We start from the raw sequence: 19,395 nt of genomic DNA, 5'->3' as shown, positions 1-19,395 counted from the left end.
TTATTGTCATTAACATCTCATTTTCTGTGTTGTATGATCATATTGTTTTTCCATTTATCATTTCCCAGACTACTCCATATTTTATCCTTATATTTTTCCTGATAGGTCTCTGGGGTAAACTCTTTTGATATTGGTCAATTATTTTTTTCACTTGTGCAACAAAGCCATTTAAAAAAATGACACTATCCATCCCAAACAATCCACCTCCCTTCTCACGCTTCACAGACACAAACAAACACATTCATACAGTGCAGACATGTATTATTTAAGAATTTTGTTTATAGTAGATTTAGGATACAAAAACCAACCTGTTAGCTTTTATTATTACTTTGATTTCAATCATCCTAGGAAAGTTGGGGGGGGCAATAAATCTGAGCCAATTTTCTAATTGAAACTATGATATGTAATGATGGCAGGAAAGTTTGTGTTGTTTTGGGTTGGTTTTTTTTTAAATGTAACTTTTTTTCAGGAAAGGACAATCATAAGCCACCGTAGGTTAGAACATTGGCTTAAGTTATTTAATTGCAATAAATAGATTTATGTTAATGGCATAAATTCAGACTGAGGTAGATATATCTTTGGGGCAAGCTGCTGTGGAACAGAAGAGAGGTATGTAGGTGTTTTTTTTAAGTCCATAAATTATTTCATCATTATATAAGATATCCTAAATGAGCTTTTTCAGAAGGCAACTGGATTGTTTTTTCCTTGAGGAAGAAGAACAAAACATTTCGCTTCTCATCCACCAGTTTCATCAGTTGTGATGGCAGGGGCGGGAGTAAATGGAAAGATAGGTATAACAGTTGAGATTGGATGGTGGGGGGTTGGAACAGTAGTTTCTGACCGAATGGTGGCAGAGGATGAAATGAAAGGATTGTATTTCTTTGGTCTTTATCACTCTCCCTGAGAGATCTTGAGGCCACTTGGAGGTTTATCTTTGCCCAACGCAACTTTTGCAGAGTTTCAAGAAGATTTCACAACCAATTGCACTCCGATTCAGATGATCCTGAGGGCAAAGATAAACCCCCAAGTGGCCTCAAGAGCTCTCAGAGAGAGTGCTAACGACCAGATGACTGCAAAGAAATACAATCCTTATGTTCTCCACCACGACCCGGTCAGAACCTATCCTTCCATCCCCCACTCACCCAGTCTCAATGTCAGTACTTATCCTTCCATCCCCCACACCCATGCTATTACAACTGACAAAGCTTCTTGGGTGAGAAGCAAAACAACTTCTTCCTCAAGGAAAAAAGTTCAGTTGCCTTTTGAAAAAGCATCTTTGAGACAACTCTGTCCTGGATGACTGAGAATATTCACAGACATTATATAAGGTATAATTTTGTACTCAGAAGTAGCTGCAGGACCACACAGGTCTCATTATTTTAACCTCAATAATTATTTGCTCCCTCATTACTTTTCATGTTAAATGTTCTTCATTGACAAGCAAAATTAGAATCTGGACTTCATATTATAAGTTGCTTCTTTTCTTTTTAGAAGAAACAAATATTTGGAAATTTTAGGCTGTGCAATTAATAGCGCATGCAAAGGTTTTATTCCCTCATTCAGAGATCTTTGAAAAATGTGATATTCTCCAGTCCCTCTCAACAAAATACAACCTAGCAAGAAACAATCCCACTGAGTACCATTATTTAGTTCTATTGTCAAGAAATTAAGAGATTCATAGAATGATAAAGTCAGAAGGCACTGTGGTCTTCTAATACAATCCCCTGTCCAGAGCAAGAATCCTCATATCACCCTAGGTAAATTACTACCCAATCTTTTTTTCATAAACTCCAGTGATAGAATACCCACAACTCTTCACTGTTAAAAAGCTCTCATAGTGAGAAAAGTACTCTTGATTTCAAGTTTGGACCCCCCTCTGCAAAACTTCTACACATTGATCCTTATCCTATTCTCAAGTAAATCCAAACCCTTTCCCCAATGATAGCACTTTGTATTTACTAACATACTTTCTTTAAGCTAAACATACCCAGTTTAGAATATGTTTTGGTTAATCTTCATGCATACTGTAGACATGGTACAGAATAATATCATATGCAGAATCTTGGAAACAGAATAAATCAAGTGCCAGCACTTATTTATTGTTCATTAGCTAGAACCTCTGAGAACCACTTGAACCTATTGTTTCCAGCAGTGCATCCCAACTAGTCTATTAAGAATCAAAAAAGATATGTTTCTCAAAAATCCTCTGTAAAAACATTCTGATTAACTTCCTTACAACGAGCCTGCTGATAAATAATAATACAATAGTCCTCCCTTAAAAACAATAATTAGGAACAGAATTTTCATCGCTAAGTGATGCAGTCATAAAGCATGATGTCATGTGACCATGTTGCTTAGGAACGGCAATTCAGCAGGCCCCAGTTACATTACTAAGTGAATTACTGCAGGTTGTTAAGTGAGTACTTCATGTGACCATGACTTCTGACTTAACGGTTGGCTTCTTCAATGACTTTGCTTGTGGAAAGCCAGAAGGGAAGGTCACAAATCATAATAATGATTGTGGACACCACAATCTGGGCCAGTTGCTAAGTACCCAGACCATATGCCTGCAGGGGTATTGTGATGCCCAGAATTTTGAGGATCGCTTGTAAGTACCACTCGTTCAGCACCATCATAAGTTCAGTCACTGAACAAGTGGTGATTAACCAAGAGCCACCTGTATAGCCTAAGCAGATATCACATTTAAGACAAAACAGTAACATTAAAGTTTTGAAGAAATTTGTGCTTAAGAAATAATTGACCAAGTTGTGAAACAGCTAAAAATGTTAAGTACAGTGTTTATCTTGTCCTTTTTTAAATGATCTATTACAATCAGTTTAAGTGTCTCCAACAGTATTTTATTTCTGTATTTCTTATTTGAAATAAAATATATATTTCATTACATTTTTCTTCTTAATATGTTTGTAGTAAAGGTAAAGCATAACTGAAATTGAATATGTATATTTAAATTATTACAGTTCAACTGTAAACAAAATTTGTATCCTATACATTGCTTTAGTTTCTCTTGTTTATATTTAATTCAAACTGTTAAGCAACAGTTTGTTAAATATAAGTTGTGTAAAAAAGATTTTTAAAAATGAATACAGCCTCTATCTCCAGGTCCCAGGAGCTTGCCCACTATATTCCTATAGTCACTTTATAATGTTTGTTCTGTTTCATCAGTTCTGTCCTTCTCTCTACAGGTCCAATCCAGGTGCAGCAGTAAGGAGAACATCCTCCGAGCCAGTAAGTGTTGCATCTTTGTATTCTTTGAGTGGAATATAATACCTTCATGATGAGGTATAGTTTTGCTGGAATGAATTTGGTGGAACCATAGAAAGCGATGCAACTGGACATTTTTAAAAACTATTTTTCTAGGCTTTTCTGTCTGCAGAAAACACATGGGTATATGTGAAGAGATCTCAGTAGCCAGACTGAAGGATATGCAAAATACTGTATCCAGTGATCATGGAGAGACGTTCTATGACTTGCACATTTGTAAAGCCATGATTAAAATATATACTAAAATGTAAAATAAATATTTTGTAAAGGTATGTCCACCCATCAGGATATGTAGCAGAAATTTCTGGAAGAGAAGGAGGAAGGCAGTTAACAATTTTCTGCTTTCAGGCTAGAGAGAACTGGAGAAATACAGTTTTATGTTACATGCAGAAACCTTGGACTCATACATTTCTGATCTCTCAAGCAAACCAGAAACTAACATTTATTTTCAGTAAGCTGCATATTAATTATATGTATTAACAATAAACTGATTAATTTTAATTAAGATTTACCGAACCAAGTTGCTTCATTATTGTATTTAATGCACCTTGTCAATAATGATAAACTTTGACTAGTTAATGCTAAACTATGACAAATTTATATATGTGTGAATGCATTAGAATGGACCCATGAAACAGTCATGTGTTACCCAGATTATTGAATTAAATAATTTATATAAAGCTAATTATTTTTAACTTTGTGACTAGCAGTCTTTTTATTCATTATTAGTTAATGCTTCTGTTTTCACTGTTTTGCTTTATAATTTATTATTTTAGTTGTTTTTTTATTAAATCAGTTTGTGATAAATATCATAGAATGTAATTGTTGAAGTTTGGACCATTGAATCTCTATAATAAAAGATATAAGGAAAGGGGAAGTTGAAAATTTAGGAATAGAATTCCTAAAAGAAAATTCTTATTGTCTGAGCAAAGTGTTAGAAGTTTAAACCTAGTCTAGAAATACAACTTTCATTGTTACCCAGCTGACATACACTTCAAATATTTAGTATAGAATATTCAAACATATTCCTTACAATGAGATCTCTTTTATGTTAATATAGTAAATGCAAGAAAGTAATCACAAATAATCAATGACAGATAATTTCAAGAAAGAAGATACAAATAATCAATTTTCAAAGTATTTATGAAATACTATTAATATAGATAATAAAAGGTGACCAAATTTGAGTAATTTCACCATAAGGTTTTTCAAACTTCTTTCTTGTGTCTTTTTTTAGACAGAGCTACTTCCCAAATTTGTATATCATGCATCTAGTGAAAAAGTATTTTAATTTTCAGTCTTTTGTTGTAACAAACCCAGCAATCATTGCATCACAAGAACTGAAAAAATTGTGTATGTTACATTAATATTTGCTATAGATAGTCTTAGGAAATATTGCAAAAAACTAAGAACATGATTTATATAAAAGTTAGTTAATTTTATAGCCTGTCTTTATAGTCAAGCATCCTGACTTCTCATTGGTCTTTAGCAATTGGTTCTGGTTTTGATTATTTTTTGTGCCCAATCTTGATTGGTCATTTCGGTGGTCTTGGTTTCAAATTGGTCTTTTGTTCATGCCAGTTTCTGGTTGGTCATTTTTGGAGTCCTAATTCCTGATTGGTTTTTTTTATTTGTCTTCAATTTTGGCTTCAAATTGATTAATCTGCGCAACTGAGTCCTGATTGGTTTCTTGTCCAAACAAGTTTCTGATTTGTCTGTTGCCAGTCACTTAACCCTGAAACCTAACACTGTCCAACAAATAGCATACACCAGTATAATTATCAATTATTCTTTAATGAATTTATTAGTTGCTCAACTCCAATAGATTCTGGGTAAATTGAATAATTATATCAATGTCTTCAAAAATTTATACCAGAAGGGCTGCATTTCTATGATAAAATGTAATATATACCCAACTTACATACTGATTAAAATCCTTCCATGTGAACTCAAAAGATTACAATCTATGCAGTACAGTTTTACTGGAGAATAATTCAGTATGGATTATCTTCATGGTGGCCTGCCGAAATTGATAAATAGAATTATATGTTGCTAAACATGGAGGTGAAGGCATTAATGTTAAATCCTCAATCATCTTCCTGGGGTTTTTTTAAACTTCCAAGAACTCTTATCAAAACTTGTTATTCTTAGTATATGAGTTTTATGTAAGAAATTTTTATATACTGCCTCTCCCAGATTATATCTGCCCGTCCCACCAGATCTGGCAGATCTGGCAGATCTGCTGTGGGTCCCATCTGTCAGGAAACATCACTTTTCTGTTGTAGTGTCTACCTTAAGGAAACTCCCCCCCCAAAAGTAAGGTTAACTTCATCCCCCTGGCTATGCCTTCAGGCCTCAGAAGACCAGGGAGATTTTGCAATGACCCAATTACTGTAGCTTACATCATTCTCACTAACTAACGATCAGTTATCAACAATTGCTAAGAATTACATGAAACTATACTTCTAACAAAGATTGCCAACTGCAACCCAAGATTCTCACAAGCCAACTCCAGATCATACAGTACAATATACAAAGCTAGAGCCTTTTCCAAAATGCAAGCAGGATCAAAGTATCTGGAACAGGAGGGAAAAGCTCCTGCATAGGGCAGGCACAGCAACAGAGTAGGCATGTCTCCTGAATCTCCTGAGGACACTGCTTAAATGATGGAAGGATGCCCACCCTGTCAGATTTTAATTGTTTTTACTTATATGATAAATAAATGCAGGAGAAGGTCCTTCCAGAGTGCCCTAAAGTGAAAGAAAATAGACCACTGAGATAAAGGAACTGAAACTCTTAATTACATTAGCTATACAGTTTGGTCTAGTAGCTAAGACACCAAACTAGAAACCAGCAGACTATGAGTTTTATTCCTGTCTTAGGTTGGGTGACTTGAGCCAGGTACAACTCATTTCACAGGGTTATTGGTGTATGAAAAATAGGATGAGAAAGGAGTATTATGTATGTTTACTTCCTTAAGCTTAAAAATCTAAAACAAAAAACCAAGCAGGCTGTATTCAGCTTAAGTAAATGGAAGAGTTTTCATTTAAGCAAGATTTGGGAAGTTATCTTAGAAAAATATTTTCTGAATAATATATAATTCCAAAAGAAAGCAGAGCTTTTTCCCATAGAACAGTGATGGCGAACCTTTTAGAGACCGAGTGCCCAAACTGCAACCCAAAACCCACTTATTTATTGCTGGGTTCCAGGTGGGCGTGGCCCACTGGGTGGGCGTGGCCAAGATGGGCATGATCACCTCAATGTTGCTCATGGGGAGGGACGCCTGTGGGGGCCGGGCAGGGTTGGGGGAGATCCAGGGGGTCTCTGGCAGGTGGGGCGGTGAGCAAGAGGCTTGTCCTGCGGGGTGAGGCGAGACAAGGTGAGGCAGGGCAGGGGTGCCATTGTCACAGGGAAAGGTGAGGCAGGGGCCGGGGCGGCTGCTGCCTGACACCATCGGCCCCCGCACACAAAGGCCAGCGAGTGCATGGGTGCTGGGATGCATCCAGCCATATGGGACCTTGGCGAGTTAGCAGGCAGCTGGTTGAAGAGGGACGGTTGCCATCTCTGGGGCATGGCGCATGTGCCCACAGAGAGGGCTCTGAGTGCTACCTCTGGCACGCGTGCCATAGGTTCGCCACCACTGCCATAGAATTTGAAAGTATTTTCACCTGAATAGTAGAATAAGAATGGATCCTTTGAAAAATACATTTTGTAAATAATATTATTTTAATATGTGTTTTAGTTTGATGTGCTAACCATGGTTTCTAATGAGTTCTACAACTGTTTGATGCATAGCCTTTAAACATTCCTAAGTTGGGTAACATTTTCTGTGAAAAAAATATAAAATGATCAAGCATCATGCAATCGTCTTTCCATTGTAAATTGTAGTCCTGAGTCAAATTAGATGCAATTTTACAACAATTTTTATGGTGATCGTTAAACAAATCATGTGGTTGTTATGCAAATCCAACTTCCCCAAAGGGCACTTTTGCTGGAAATCAGCAAAAAGGTCACAAATCATGATCAGGTGCCCTCAGGACATTGCAACCAGTTGTAAATCCAAGCTGGTTACCAAGGTCCAAATAGCGATCATGTGACCATAAGGGGGATTGTGATGGTCATAAAGTACAGGTACAAGTTGTAAGTCACTTTTTCTGAGGCCATCGTAATTTCAAGCAGTTGTAAATCAAGGACTACTCGTATCTACAGTTTATCAATCTATCCAGGAAATTTTAATTTTATTAAAAATTAATTATAACTTTAATGCTTCTTTGCAGGTCACAGTGCCGTAGACATTACAAAAGTAGCAAGAAGACATCGTATGTCTCCATTTCCATTAACATCTATGGACAAAGCCTTCATTACAGTTCTGGAGATGACTCCAGTGCTTGGAACAGAAATAATCAATTATCGAGGTATTTAGTATCAGTTCTGGTATCCAGAAGAAGAATAAAGAGAGAACTGTTTCATTTTCATTACGTTTATTAGGACTGAGCAAATACTTGGAAAGGTGTGCTTCACAATGCACAGAAATGTACCTCTCTCTGAATCATTAAAGCAGCCATGTTTTTTTTCTAGATCTCCACACTGTAATGTCAACGGTTTCTGCTTGTCTGCTCAGTACAGATCTGCTGGCACAGCCCTCTATGTGGAAATAGCCAGAATTAGCTTACAAAGCAGCTGCATGCATCTAGAAAAAAATATGGCTGCTTTAATGATTTGGAGAAAGATATTTCATGCATAAGCTTGCATATTGCAAAGTAATTGTTTGAAAGGATTTGCACAGCCCTAGTTTTATATTTTAAGTTATGCATAACTTATTAGAATGTTTAGAATGTTCATAGCAACAATTCTCTTGGGTTGGATAACTTCCTACTACTTATAGAAGAGCTGAATCCAAGAGATAATGGCTTGTATAATGTCTGGAATTTACCTAATGAATTCATAGCAAAAATGTTCATTAGATTTCCATTCTAGCAGGAAAATGGCTCAGGTTAAAAAAAAAGATAGGGAAATAAAAACTGAAATCTGGAACAAAGAATGTTTTGTTACCTGAAGAACAACAGAAGCAGCAGTAATTTATTATATTTGTATTGTGAGAATGGAACTACATATATTATCTAGTTGCTGCTTGGTAAAGTTTTAGCTAAAACATTTGTTTATGTCACAAGAAGTGTGTAGTAATACTATTTTCACAGCAAAAAATCCAGATTGAAGAAGAATCACAATAACAAACACAGTTATTAATCATACTTACCATCAGTTTCTTTCCCTGCTGCATGTCAAGTAAAAAAGAGAGTAAGTTGTACATTTATTTGGCATCCATGACTATGTTATAGGAAATCGCTTCCCAACAATCTGTCTAATAATATTTAGCAAAAAATGAAATAATACTGCACATGTATAGATTATCAAAACAGATACTGCATACATAACTTAACATAACATTACTATATACCATAGTAATACTGTATCCCTCTCATATATCCCCCTAAATTCAAGAAAGCAGCCTAAATCAATATAAGCAAAGTATTTTGAAAGGCTGCACAAGTAGTCCTTAATTTACAACCACAATTGAGACCACAATTTGGGTCATACGTCATTGTGATTGTCATGCAAGATGTCCATAGGAGTGCCTTGCTCAATGATCACAGTCCCAGCTCCCTGTTCTGGTCATTACGTGACCACACAGAGATGCCTCGGGTGGGGGGAGGCCCTGGGAGACCCACTGGTTCACAGGTCTTTCCCTCTTCCCACCACGCCCAGAAGGCTTAGGCCCTCCCCCTGCCCCATCATTCTCCTGGAACATTTGGGCCTTCCTCTCTCCCAACCACTCCTAGAAGACCTGGGTCTTCTCTCGATTCACTACTGGAGCACTTCACTGCTGGTCCTTATCTCCTGCCCTACCACTGGCACTTGTTCCCCAACCTGCCATTGGTGCTTGCAATGTTTCCAAACATAGAGAGAGCCTTAGAACATTTCAAGAGGAGCACCAGCCCTCGCAATGTTTTCAAAGGCTAGAAAGGGCCTCAGAAACGTCTCAAGATAAACACCAAACTTCACAATGTTCCAAAGATCTTTCTACCTTCAGAAACATGACATTTACTAGCTTTCTACAGTACCTGCACCTCACTTCTCAATAGCTGCACAAAAAGGGAAGGAAAGTAGACCTGTATATTTGGGTGGGGAAAAAGCCCAAGCCTTCCATGAGGCAGATTGAAGAATGATAGTTCTCAGGATATATTTTGGTCTTTGAACTTATAAACTTATAAAATAACTGACTTAAGATCAGGATTTTTTGAGGTCAAAACATTTTGCAAATATATCATCATACAGAAAAATCCACATTGTTATATTACTGTTCTACTTTTAGTCTAATTACAATAGCCAGTATTCTTTTTTCTGAATGGTTTTTTTTCAATATTTTAATTTAAAAAAAAAACAAAATTGTGGTATGTCTCCATGCCTCTTCACAGATTATTGAGAATAAAATTAGAAAGGGAAGTATTCAAAATTTCCTTGAAAAGAATATGGGCACGCTTAAATAGAGAAGTCAGAACTCATTTTATATTAATTATTTTTAGCATTATGCATTTAGTTCTGTGCATCTCCCTTACTCTGGCTGGCAAACTTTAGAAATTTTTCTAAATACTCCTTTATAAATATTGATAAAACTTGAAAGAGTTTTTTGAAAATAAAGTTTTTTGCGATCAGAATTTCATGTGTGCTCTCTTTTTTCCCCTGTGTTTATGTATTAGATGGAATGGGCAGAGTCCTTGCCCAAGATGTTTACGCAAAAGACAACCTTCCACCTTTTCCAGCTTCAGTAAAAGATGGCTATGCTGTCAGAGGTGAATGTTAACTATTTTGAATATGACAGGATGCTTTTTTCCAGTTCAGTATCACAGCTGAGTGCTTGTTCCTATATGTTGCCTGGAAAAGCAGGCCCACTAGCCCTCAACAGCATTTTAGTCCTTATCTTAATGAAATTCATTCATACTTATAGCGTGTATATTTAAAAGTAGGCTTCATTTATCATTACACAATATAAATTGGAAGTGATATTACAAATCAGTTAGTTTCCTTATTTCTATTTTTTTATTTATAATAAAGTTATTTTTTAAAAAAGAACAGTGCTGAAAAAGAAATTATCCATCTGTCCCATTAAATGATTTTAACTATTATTGTAGTAATATGGCCTTTAGCTGTTTCCTTTTGTTTTTAAGATTTCAGGATAATTTCATTGAGAGAAAAGTGTGTCACTGAATAAAAAATATCTAGTATATTCTGTGCAAAGCAGAAATCTATGATCCATAGACCTTTCATCCTGGATGGTTCTCAGTGAAGCATTCTGGGCATTCTTTTCATCTCCCACCACCCCCTTTTGCTTTCCTAAAACATTCTCCATAGACATAAGAAATCCTCATGAAAAGATTGGGTGTGGTTCAGGTACCGTATGAGGAGGAATGAGCAACAATCAAATTTTCAGCATATGCTCTGTTCCATGGTAGCCTCATCCCAGATCATTTCTGGTTTATTGGCTGGACATATCAATAAAAATATGGCATAAATGATAATGTTCTAAAAAGATGTTTGCCTTTTGTCATAAGTAAAAAATAATTTTGCTCCCAGAAAGTAAATCCAAGGAACATTTCTGTAAGAAATCTTAGAAGTAGGGAGTGACGCTAAGATGTTTACATAAAACAGAATGTATAATGGATCTTATGTAGTAAGTTGTCTTATACAGTTACGTTGTATATTAGGAAAGTGGTCAAATTAAAATTGTTATCCAAAAATATGTGTGGAAGAAGGAATTATAAAGTTGGAAATAGCCATAACAAAAATAATAAGCCTGATAATGCATATTTTGTTGATAACTGTAATTATCATGAACCTATATTAACTTTTAGCTGCTGATGGACCAGGGGATCGTTTCATCATTGGGGAATCCCAAGCTGGTGAGCAAGTAGGTACAATATATTTTGCTTCCCTTTTCTATTTTTTGTTCATTTATTATGAACTAGAATAATCTTGTAAAATAACATGAAACCATTCCAATGACTATTGTAAACAACACAAAGGCTATATGAATTATGGCATTTCTATAATTATATATTTTAATGTGGTGATAATTTCCTCCATGCATATAAAATCTAGCAACAGTAGTAATAGAAAAGTTATTTATCATTTGCCTATAAATAAGTTCCTATGTACATGAAATAAAAAGGCAATTACCATAATATGTTTATTACAGTCATTGGCACAAATTCCAAAATTTAAAGAAATGAAACAAATAATGCAAAGCAGTTGTAAAATCACAAAATAAGGAACCTGTAGATTAAAAGTTAGTAAAATCAACATCTATTCTTTCAAATTAGTAGGATATTTATTTATGACTTCACTAAAGGCATAAGAAAAGAAGAGCCTTAAGTTCTTGTGAGATCTATAGCATGAACATTCTCTTGTCTTGTAAACATCTAGCTCTTTTAACACTCCATTTCCTCAAGTCCAACAAGTTTATATTGTTCCCAGGCAAATCAACCTAATGGATGTACCTCCCTTCCAGTGGGTAGTTGTACTAGAGAATCCCATAGAATTCAAAGCAAAGGAGACATTGAGAGGATTCCCAATCTCAGATCACATTGCCACTGCTCTGATAGGAAGACCAAATCCAAAGTGTGATCACTGTCTCAAGTTAGACTCTGGATGATCTGGCCCATGACTATCTGACCCATGACTATCATGGAACCCATGAGCTTCCAAGCACCTCAGACCCCTTCCTAGGGAAGGTAGATTAAAGTCCTAGAACCATGAAGTTTCTCCAGAATGCCACTGCCAATCCAGAAATGGAACTCAGACAGGGAGGTTGCTATGCAGCAAGGAGGTTGGTGTAACAGCAACAGTTCCAACTGAACCTTAGAAGTCAACATAATGAACAGGCTCTCACCACCAGGAACCTATGTGGCAGGACCACCAAAAGCCATAAAAATTCCCTGTTGAAAACTGCCACTCCCCACCCCCACTCAAGAGTCTTGATTGATGCCACACTCAAAATACAGCTTGGCAAATTTCAGAAAGGACAGAACACATCCAGATCTTGCTAATAATGATAGGTTGGCTTCTTATCCAGGATCAAATTATAGATGGGGGGCGCTGGAATGAAGAACTGTTATGAGACAACAGTTTGCCAGTTCTTGATCACTCAGAATTTTCAGGGGATAAAAGGGGATGGAAGTTTATTTTCTATGCACTGTATTTGAAAGCTTCTACCGCAGTCAGCTTTTTTTTTTTTAAGATGAAATAGAAGAGAAGAATAAATTAACAATACTTTGTATATGTGTTTCCCAGAAATAAAGTGCTGGACTCAAAATAAACTTCTTCTCTCAGTTCCTCCCTCCAAAAATTCCCTTTTTACAACCCTAAAATCTCTTAATTCCGGATAGTATATTTATTCATTAACATCCTGAATTAAACAGCAACGGTTAATGCAATTTTGTTATAGTTTTTTGTTGTCCTATTAAACTAATGAAGAAAATATCTGTAATCCAAAATTTTAAAATATGTTTCATATATTTTATGTTTCTAAAATTTTAAAAATAAATTGATCTTTTTTGGTATTTTTTTAGCCAACTCAAACTGTAATGCCTGGTCAAGTAATGCGAGTTACAACTGGTGCTCCAATACCCTGTGGTGCTGATGCTGTGGTGCAAGTGGAAGATACAGAACTTATCAGGGAATCTGATGATGTGAGTGCTACCAAAACATTTGTTGTTGCTATATCTGCAGCAGTCCAGCTCCAAGGAATAATCCATCAGTCTGTAACCCTACTACATAGATACAAACTTGCATTTGCACATTTGAAACAAAAAACAGTATCAGCAGTTGTAAGGTCTAGAGCAGGGGTAGGCAACCTTGGCTCTTTTATGACTCGTGGACCTTAACTCCCAGAATTCCTGAGCCAGCATGGCTGGTTCAGGAATTCTGGGAGTTGAAGTCCACGAGTCATAAAAGAGCCAAGGTTGCCTACCCCTGCTCTAGAGACTGTAGACCATATATGAGAAGGAGCTGCATACATATGAGAAACAACAGCTTATAAATAATCGTAAATATATAAATATGCACAAAGTTAACTTTTGAGATAAAGGGGAAAAAATTCCCCACTTCCCTCAGAACATTTTCACTTGGTTGTATTCTAATGGAACAAACCTTAAAATGGCTTAAATTCCAGCCATAGAAATATACGGGAATTCAGAAACAACTTCTAGTTCCCTACATTAGAATCTTAGATAAAAGATAAAGAAGTGATTCCCCTCTTCCTTTATCCCCCCCCCCAAACACACAAGAAACAATGGGGTGGCAGCTCATGCTGACTCCCATTAACCCAACAAAATATTTGAACAAGAGGAGAATTTTTAAAATTGTTTGAAAAGCATTAAATGTAAGGAATTTGTAATGATTACCTAACAAATTAAAAATCATCTCATTGGGAGTTTTTGTGAATTCAGTGGTAATTAGCACTTATTATGGACTAACACTTCACCCTGGTTTACAATAATGCTCACCTGCGCACCGCTAAATGCACCCAAGAACTTTTGAAGCAGTTCGGTTGGGATGTTTTTGATCACCACCATCACCACCCCATAGCTCAGATTTGGCACCAGGCAACTACTAAGGAATTCCAAACCTTGAAAGACATTATGACGTGCCTCAATTTGAATGGCGATTATGTCAAAAAGTAATGTAATGTTGTAGTTTTCTAATGTATATAATAAAAGTTCTGCATCTGCAATTGTCTATCATTGATAACCAAATGAAGGTTTATTTCCGAATTGCCCTCGTAAATGCATCCTGAATTCTAATAGCAACAGAACATAAAGTGAATATCCATCAAAACTCAAGCCAAAACATTAACATAGTATTTTGTCTTTATATATTTGTTATATAGAACCTCAGCAGCATTAGCACTATGTATGTGAAACTGTATTAAATATAGCCAGACACCTTTACATTTAGCTACCTAGTGTTAGTTTTATTTACTTACTTTTTATTATGGACAACTTTCCTGCAAATAGCAGCAGAAAACCAATGAGATATGTAACCCTCTACATAAGTTCTGACTTTCCTATAGGAACTAAGTTTTTAAACTGGCAGAACGAGGCAATAAAACTGAGTCAACAATGGCTCTTCAGCTCTCAGCCTACTAACTGTTCCTACCTTATCCCATTCAGTATAAAGTATTAACAGAATAAATATAACGTACAACAGAGAAAACTGGAAAGTAAAGAAAAATTCAAGCACCAGAAAGGTCCAGTCATAATGCCCACATAATGCTGCTGAAGCTGGTAACATTTTGTTCTGAGCATTGAATAAAAAGAGCATGAAATAAAACTCTCAAAACATACAAGCTTTATTTCAAATTTGGAACATAGGATCATATTTGGAATATTTTGTGCCCACAAAAAATGTACACCCCTCTNTGGAATCCATTGAATATAGAATTTGTTTTGATCATGCCCTAATTGGTTTGAAAAAAGAATGAAAAGACTGAGGGATACATGCAGCGAAATATTAAAAATTAAATTTGCAGTGTTTTTCTTATGCTTCATAGGTATACGGAAAAAGGACAGTATAAAATTTACTGTTAAACAAGTTTGAGAAATACTGCTGTACTTTTAACTCCTGTAAACTCTTTTTACTATGAGATTTATAAATATAGAAATAAAAAGAGAAATGTGTTAAAGATTAATGTACTATTAATTTAATTTAAGGTTGGCAAATCTCCAGCCCATAGACCAATCACCAGGCTTTCCAGCTTTCTCTTAATATATTCCCACAATGTTCTATCTCTAAGTTATTGCTGGTATTTATTTCTTGATCTATTGTGCAGCTACAAATTTGATGGAGGAAACTGCACAATTTCAGAAAGGAAATAGCAGTGAGTTGGGACTTTAATCAGAATTTGATAAATATGCCATAATGGACTCAGAATAATACTCTAAGCCAGAAAGAAATTAACAGTATTATGTTAAAGCCAGTCATTGCCTTTAATAGATTTAAACTTCTAGCCCACATGAACAAGTCTGCTGAGTTCATACTATACTGTGATGTAACCTGAAATCTCTCTTATTTCCATAAATATAGGGCACTGAAGAACTTGAGGTACGCATTCTGGTGCAGGCTCGACCGGGTCAAGATATCAGGTTAGTGAATTAATTATCTTTACATTTAAAATGAATAATAACTATTCAATACCTATAATATTAATAGCTTTTGAAATGTTATAAAGGAGATGTTCATTTTGTTAGTAATTTAATTTTTTTCATATTCAGGCCTATAGGACACGATATTAAAAGAGGTGAATGTGTACTGGCCAAGGGAACCCATATGGGCCCATCAGAGATAGGTCTACTAGCAACTGTTGGAGTAACCGAAGTTGAAGTTAACAAGTTTCCAGTAGTTGCTGTAATGTCTACAGGGAATGAAGTAAGGAAATATATAACATTTATAAATTGTCAAAAAAGCATGGTAGAATTCTTCAAAAATAATGGTTTTATAGTTCTGTTTTGATTATAGTTGAACAATCTCTTTGATTAATTTTTGCAACCTCTTTATTGGTAAAATAGACATTTTAAAGATTTAATATAGTACTTTGAAATATCTGGTGTCCTAAAGAACAGTAAAAGGTATATTTACATTATATGTATAATATTGAGTTTAAAGTTTGTGAACCCTTTTGACTTTTCAATATTCCAGCATAAATATGACTTAAAACCTGATCTGTTTTCCACACAAATCTTAGAACTAGATAAAGAGAATCTAAGAAATGAGTCAAAAATACTTTACTTTTTGTTTACTTATGGAGGAAAAGTATCTAAAAATACAAAATGTATGTGAATCTCTAGGTTTATCAGTTCATTTGAAGAGGAAATTAGAGTTAATTGTTTCAATCAATGGAATGATTCTTAGGTGTTAAAGTGGGTAGTCCTGCCTTATTTAAAGAACAGAATTCTGGATATTCACTATCAAAGTCTTGTTTTTACAACACAGGTATGTAGAAGTATGTTGTGCTTGAATAAGGATCTCCAATAATAAAAGGGATTGATGCTCATCAGGCTGGAAAAGGTTAAAAAATTAATTCCAAATAGTTTGCAAAACATAATGGTAGCAGTATTGCTATTTGGGCCTGCTCTTCTGCCTATGGACCAGGACAGCTTACCAATATTAATGGAACTATGAATTCTGAATTGTGTCAGCAATTCTACAGGAAAATATCAGGATGTCTTTCTGTGCACTGAAGCTCAAGAAAAAGTTAATCATGCCTGAAGACAAAAACCCAAAATTCACAAGTAATATGATCAAGAAATGGCTAAAACAGAAGAAATTTAATGTTTTGGAATGGCCAAGTCAAACTCCTGACCTTAAACTTCTGGAAAAAGTTGTGGAAGTGCCTGAAGTGAGCATATCATGAGAGGAACGCCACCAACATCCCCAGATTGAACTATTCTGAAAATAGGAATGGGCTAAAATTCCCCCACGCCCATGTATAAGACTGATCAATATTTGGAGGAAACATTTTGTTGCAGTTACTGATGCCCAAGGGATGGGGGGACCAGTTACAGAAAGCAAAGGTTCACATACTTTTGCCCCACACAAATATTAGGTTTGGATCATTTTCACCCATAAATAAATGAACAAGTGTGATGTTTTTATTAATTTATTTAATTGGGTTTTTTAATCAAGTTGTAGAACTTCTATGGAAGACAGATTAAAGCTTAAGTAGTATTTTTGCTGAAATATTGAAAATTTAAAGGGGTTTACACATTTTTATGTATTACTGTATGAATCTCACAAGTAAAAAACCCAAAATTTGTGTGAATTATGAAGTGAGAAACAGAAATGGCAGCGAAACTGGCCAGAGATTGAATCCAGTTCATCGAACAGTTAAGCAGTACAAAATCTGAATGACTTTTATTTAATGTTACATAAATGGTAGAATTTTCTCTCCATCATGGCCCCTATAAATCTGTTCCAAAAGGTCCTTTAACCCACACCAGGCTGCTTTGTGGGCTTACAATATGTAGAAAGATACGAGATGACTTTCCATTAGCAAAATCACATGACTAATAAACATAGCTGGGTGCAATTTGGTATGTGCAATCTTTTATGTACTAATAAAGGAGAATATTTGTAGCTCAGGGTTGAAGTCAGAGGTCCTTGGTGCTCTCTGAGCTTGGTTGTTTGATTGTAGACGTTCCATTACCCAAATTAGGTAACCTTATCACTGAAGCTATGTGCATACTTTCGAAGATAAAATCCCAATAGGAAATTAAAGGAAGAATGGATGATGAGGATGTGAAAGAGAAGGAGTAGAAGAATAATTGAGACAAGAGGGACATTTTTAATTTGGGAAAGCATCATGCAAGGCTATATGTGTCCCACCATGTAAAATGTTGCTAGTAAAATTCCATCAACATAATTCTCCTCAACAACTTCAAACAAGATCTTAGCAACTTCTTTTAATATATGGGAAAGTGCTTGAATTTAGACATTACCAAATCTTCAAGAAATTGTTTTTTTCAAAATAGTAATGCACACATAAGTGAATACCTGTTCACAGTCTTAAGATTATTATATGTAACAAATGTGGTTTCACAATTCAATTAATTTGACTATATTCCTAATTAGTTACTTTGACTCATTTTCCACATAATACTATTACATTAAATACATAAGCTCAAAAAACCCCAAGATCTAGATTTCTGCACTTTCTCCCTCTGCCTTTCTACTATATGTGTGTATCACTGTATTGTAAATATTTATTTTCAGTGCCCCCAAAAGTTGGTTTGCTATTGCTGCAACAAATCAGCAAGAAATCCCAGTTATTTAAAGATACATTTTCTATTTTTTTATAGTTATTGAATCCTGAAGATGACTTGTTACCAGGAAAGATTAGAGATAGTAATCGTTCTACTCTTTTAGCAACAATTCAAGAGCATGGATATCCGACAATCAACCTGGGGATTGTAGGAGATAAGTATGTGCAAATTAACTCTTTGCTTTTTCCACCACAATATTATTGTTTTTATATATCGTTAAATTGTGCCACCTTTTACCTCTTGGACCAAAGTTTATTTAGCTGATGTTTTTGTTAATTTACTTTGAAAGATATACCTGTATATTGCTGGGAATTATCACTATTACCGTACCAGTCATTTCACCTTTCTAATGGGAAGAATCTTATTTCTTATCCTTCAATTTTCCACAACTAGCTTCTTTTGAGGAATGTAGCTCTTGATGGTGAGAACTTGATAACTTGATATTTGGTTAAAATTCCATTGTTGCATTAATGGTTTGCTCTGCCTAAAGCATTTTTTGGCCATCACTGCAACCTAAGCAGAAATAAAACAATCAATCCAAGAATGGCTACTTCTAGCGTGAATAACTGGATGGGCTAAACATCAGTACAGGGTAGTCATCAACTTATTATCATTGATTTAACAACTTTTTGAAGTTACAACAGCACTGAAAAAAGTGTTTTATGACCGGTCCTTGCACTTACGACTGTTGCAACATCCTAAAGTCATGTGAACAAAATTTGGGCAACCAGCATATATTTATGATGGTTGCAGTGAACACCATTTGTGACCTTTCAAGGGGGCTCCAACAAAACAAAGTCAATGGGGGAAGCCAGATTCACTTAATAACCATGACAAAAAAAGGTTGTAAAATTGGTCAAGACTCATTTAACAAAGCACTGCTTAACAGTCCCCATTGTGGTAATTAAGTCAAGGACTACCTGTGTGGTAAAAGTTTCTGTTGTCACAGAAACATTTACTATGGAAACTTTTATACCCAGTCAAAAAAACATGCTGTTTTTTAAAATAATGCTTTTAGGTATACATGGGGTAGACTAGATTAATTTCTCTGGTTGTTGATTTCAATCTGATGAATGTCCTTTAAAATTTATTGTAGTATTTTTCTATTTCCATTGTTTCTTCTTTGATTGCATATGAAAACATGTCCTCTTAAATTTCCCAATTTTTAGAAGTAGGAATGTTCTCATCTTCATTGTAATCATTATTTTAGTGTGCTTTTGTTTAGAAGTCAAGACAT

The 19,395-nt window shown here is 35.3% G+C and overlaps 1 protein-coding gene across 1 annotated transcript in view; it reads left to right on the top strand.

The window, feature by feature from the left end:
• The window catches only part of GPHN (gephyrin), a 189,448-nt gene that overhangs the window by 149,017 nt on the left and 21,036 nt on the right, over positions 1-19,395 (top strand). The window contains exons 11-18 of the mRNA XM_029283766.1: positions 3,204-3,246; positions 7,560-7,697; positions 10,041-10,133; positions 11,193-11,248; positions 12,909-13,028; positions 15,424-15,482; positions 15,612-15,765; positions 18,195-18,316. Of these exons, the coding sequence (XP_029139599.1) occupies positions 3,204-3,246; positions 7,560-7,697; positions 10,041-10,133; positions 11,193-11,248; positions 12,909-13,028; positions 15,424-15,482; positions 15,612-15,765; positions 18,195-18,316 (785 nt within the window). The remainder of the gene's footprint in view (positions 1-3,203; positions 3,247-7,559; positions 7,698-10,040; positions 10,134-11,192; positions 11,249-12,908; positions 13,029-15,423; positions 15,483-15,611; positions 15,766-18,194; positions 18,317-19,395) is intronic.

Source organism: Protobothrops mucrosquamatus, unplaced genomic scaffold (assembly GCF_001527695.2).
Source record: "Protobothrops mucrosquamatus isolate PMUCROS unplaced genomic scaffold, P.Mucros_1.0 scaffold218, whole genome shotgun sequence".
Lineage (NCBI taxonomy): Eukaryota > Metazoa > Chordata > Lepidosauria > Squamata > Viperidae > Protobothrops > Protobothrops mucrosquamatus.
This window is presented reverse-complemented; position numbering and strand designations above follow the sequence as displayed.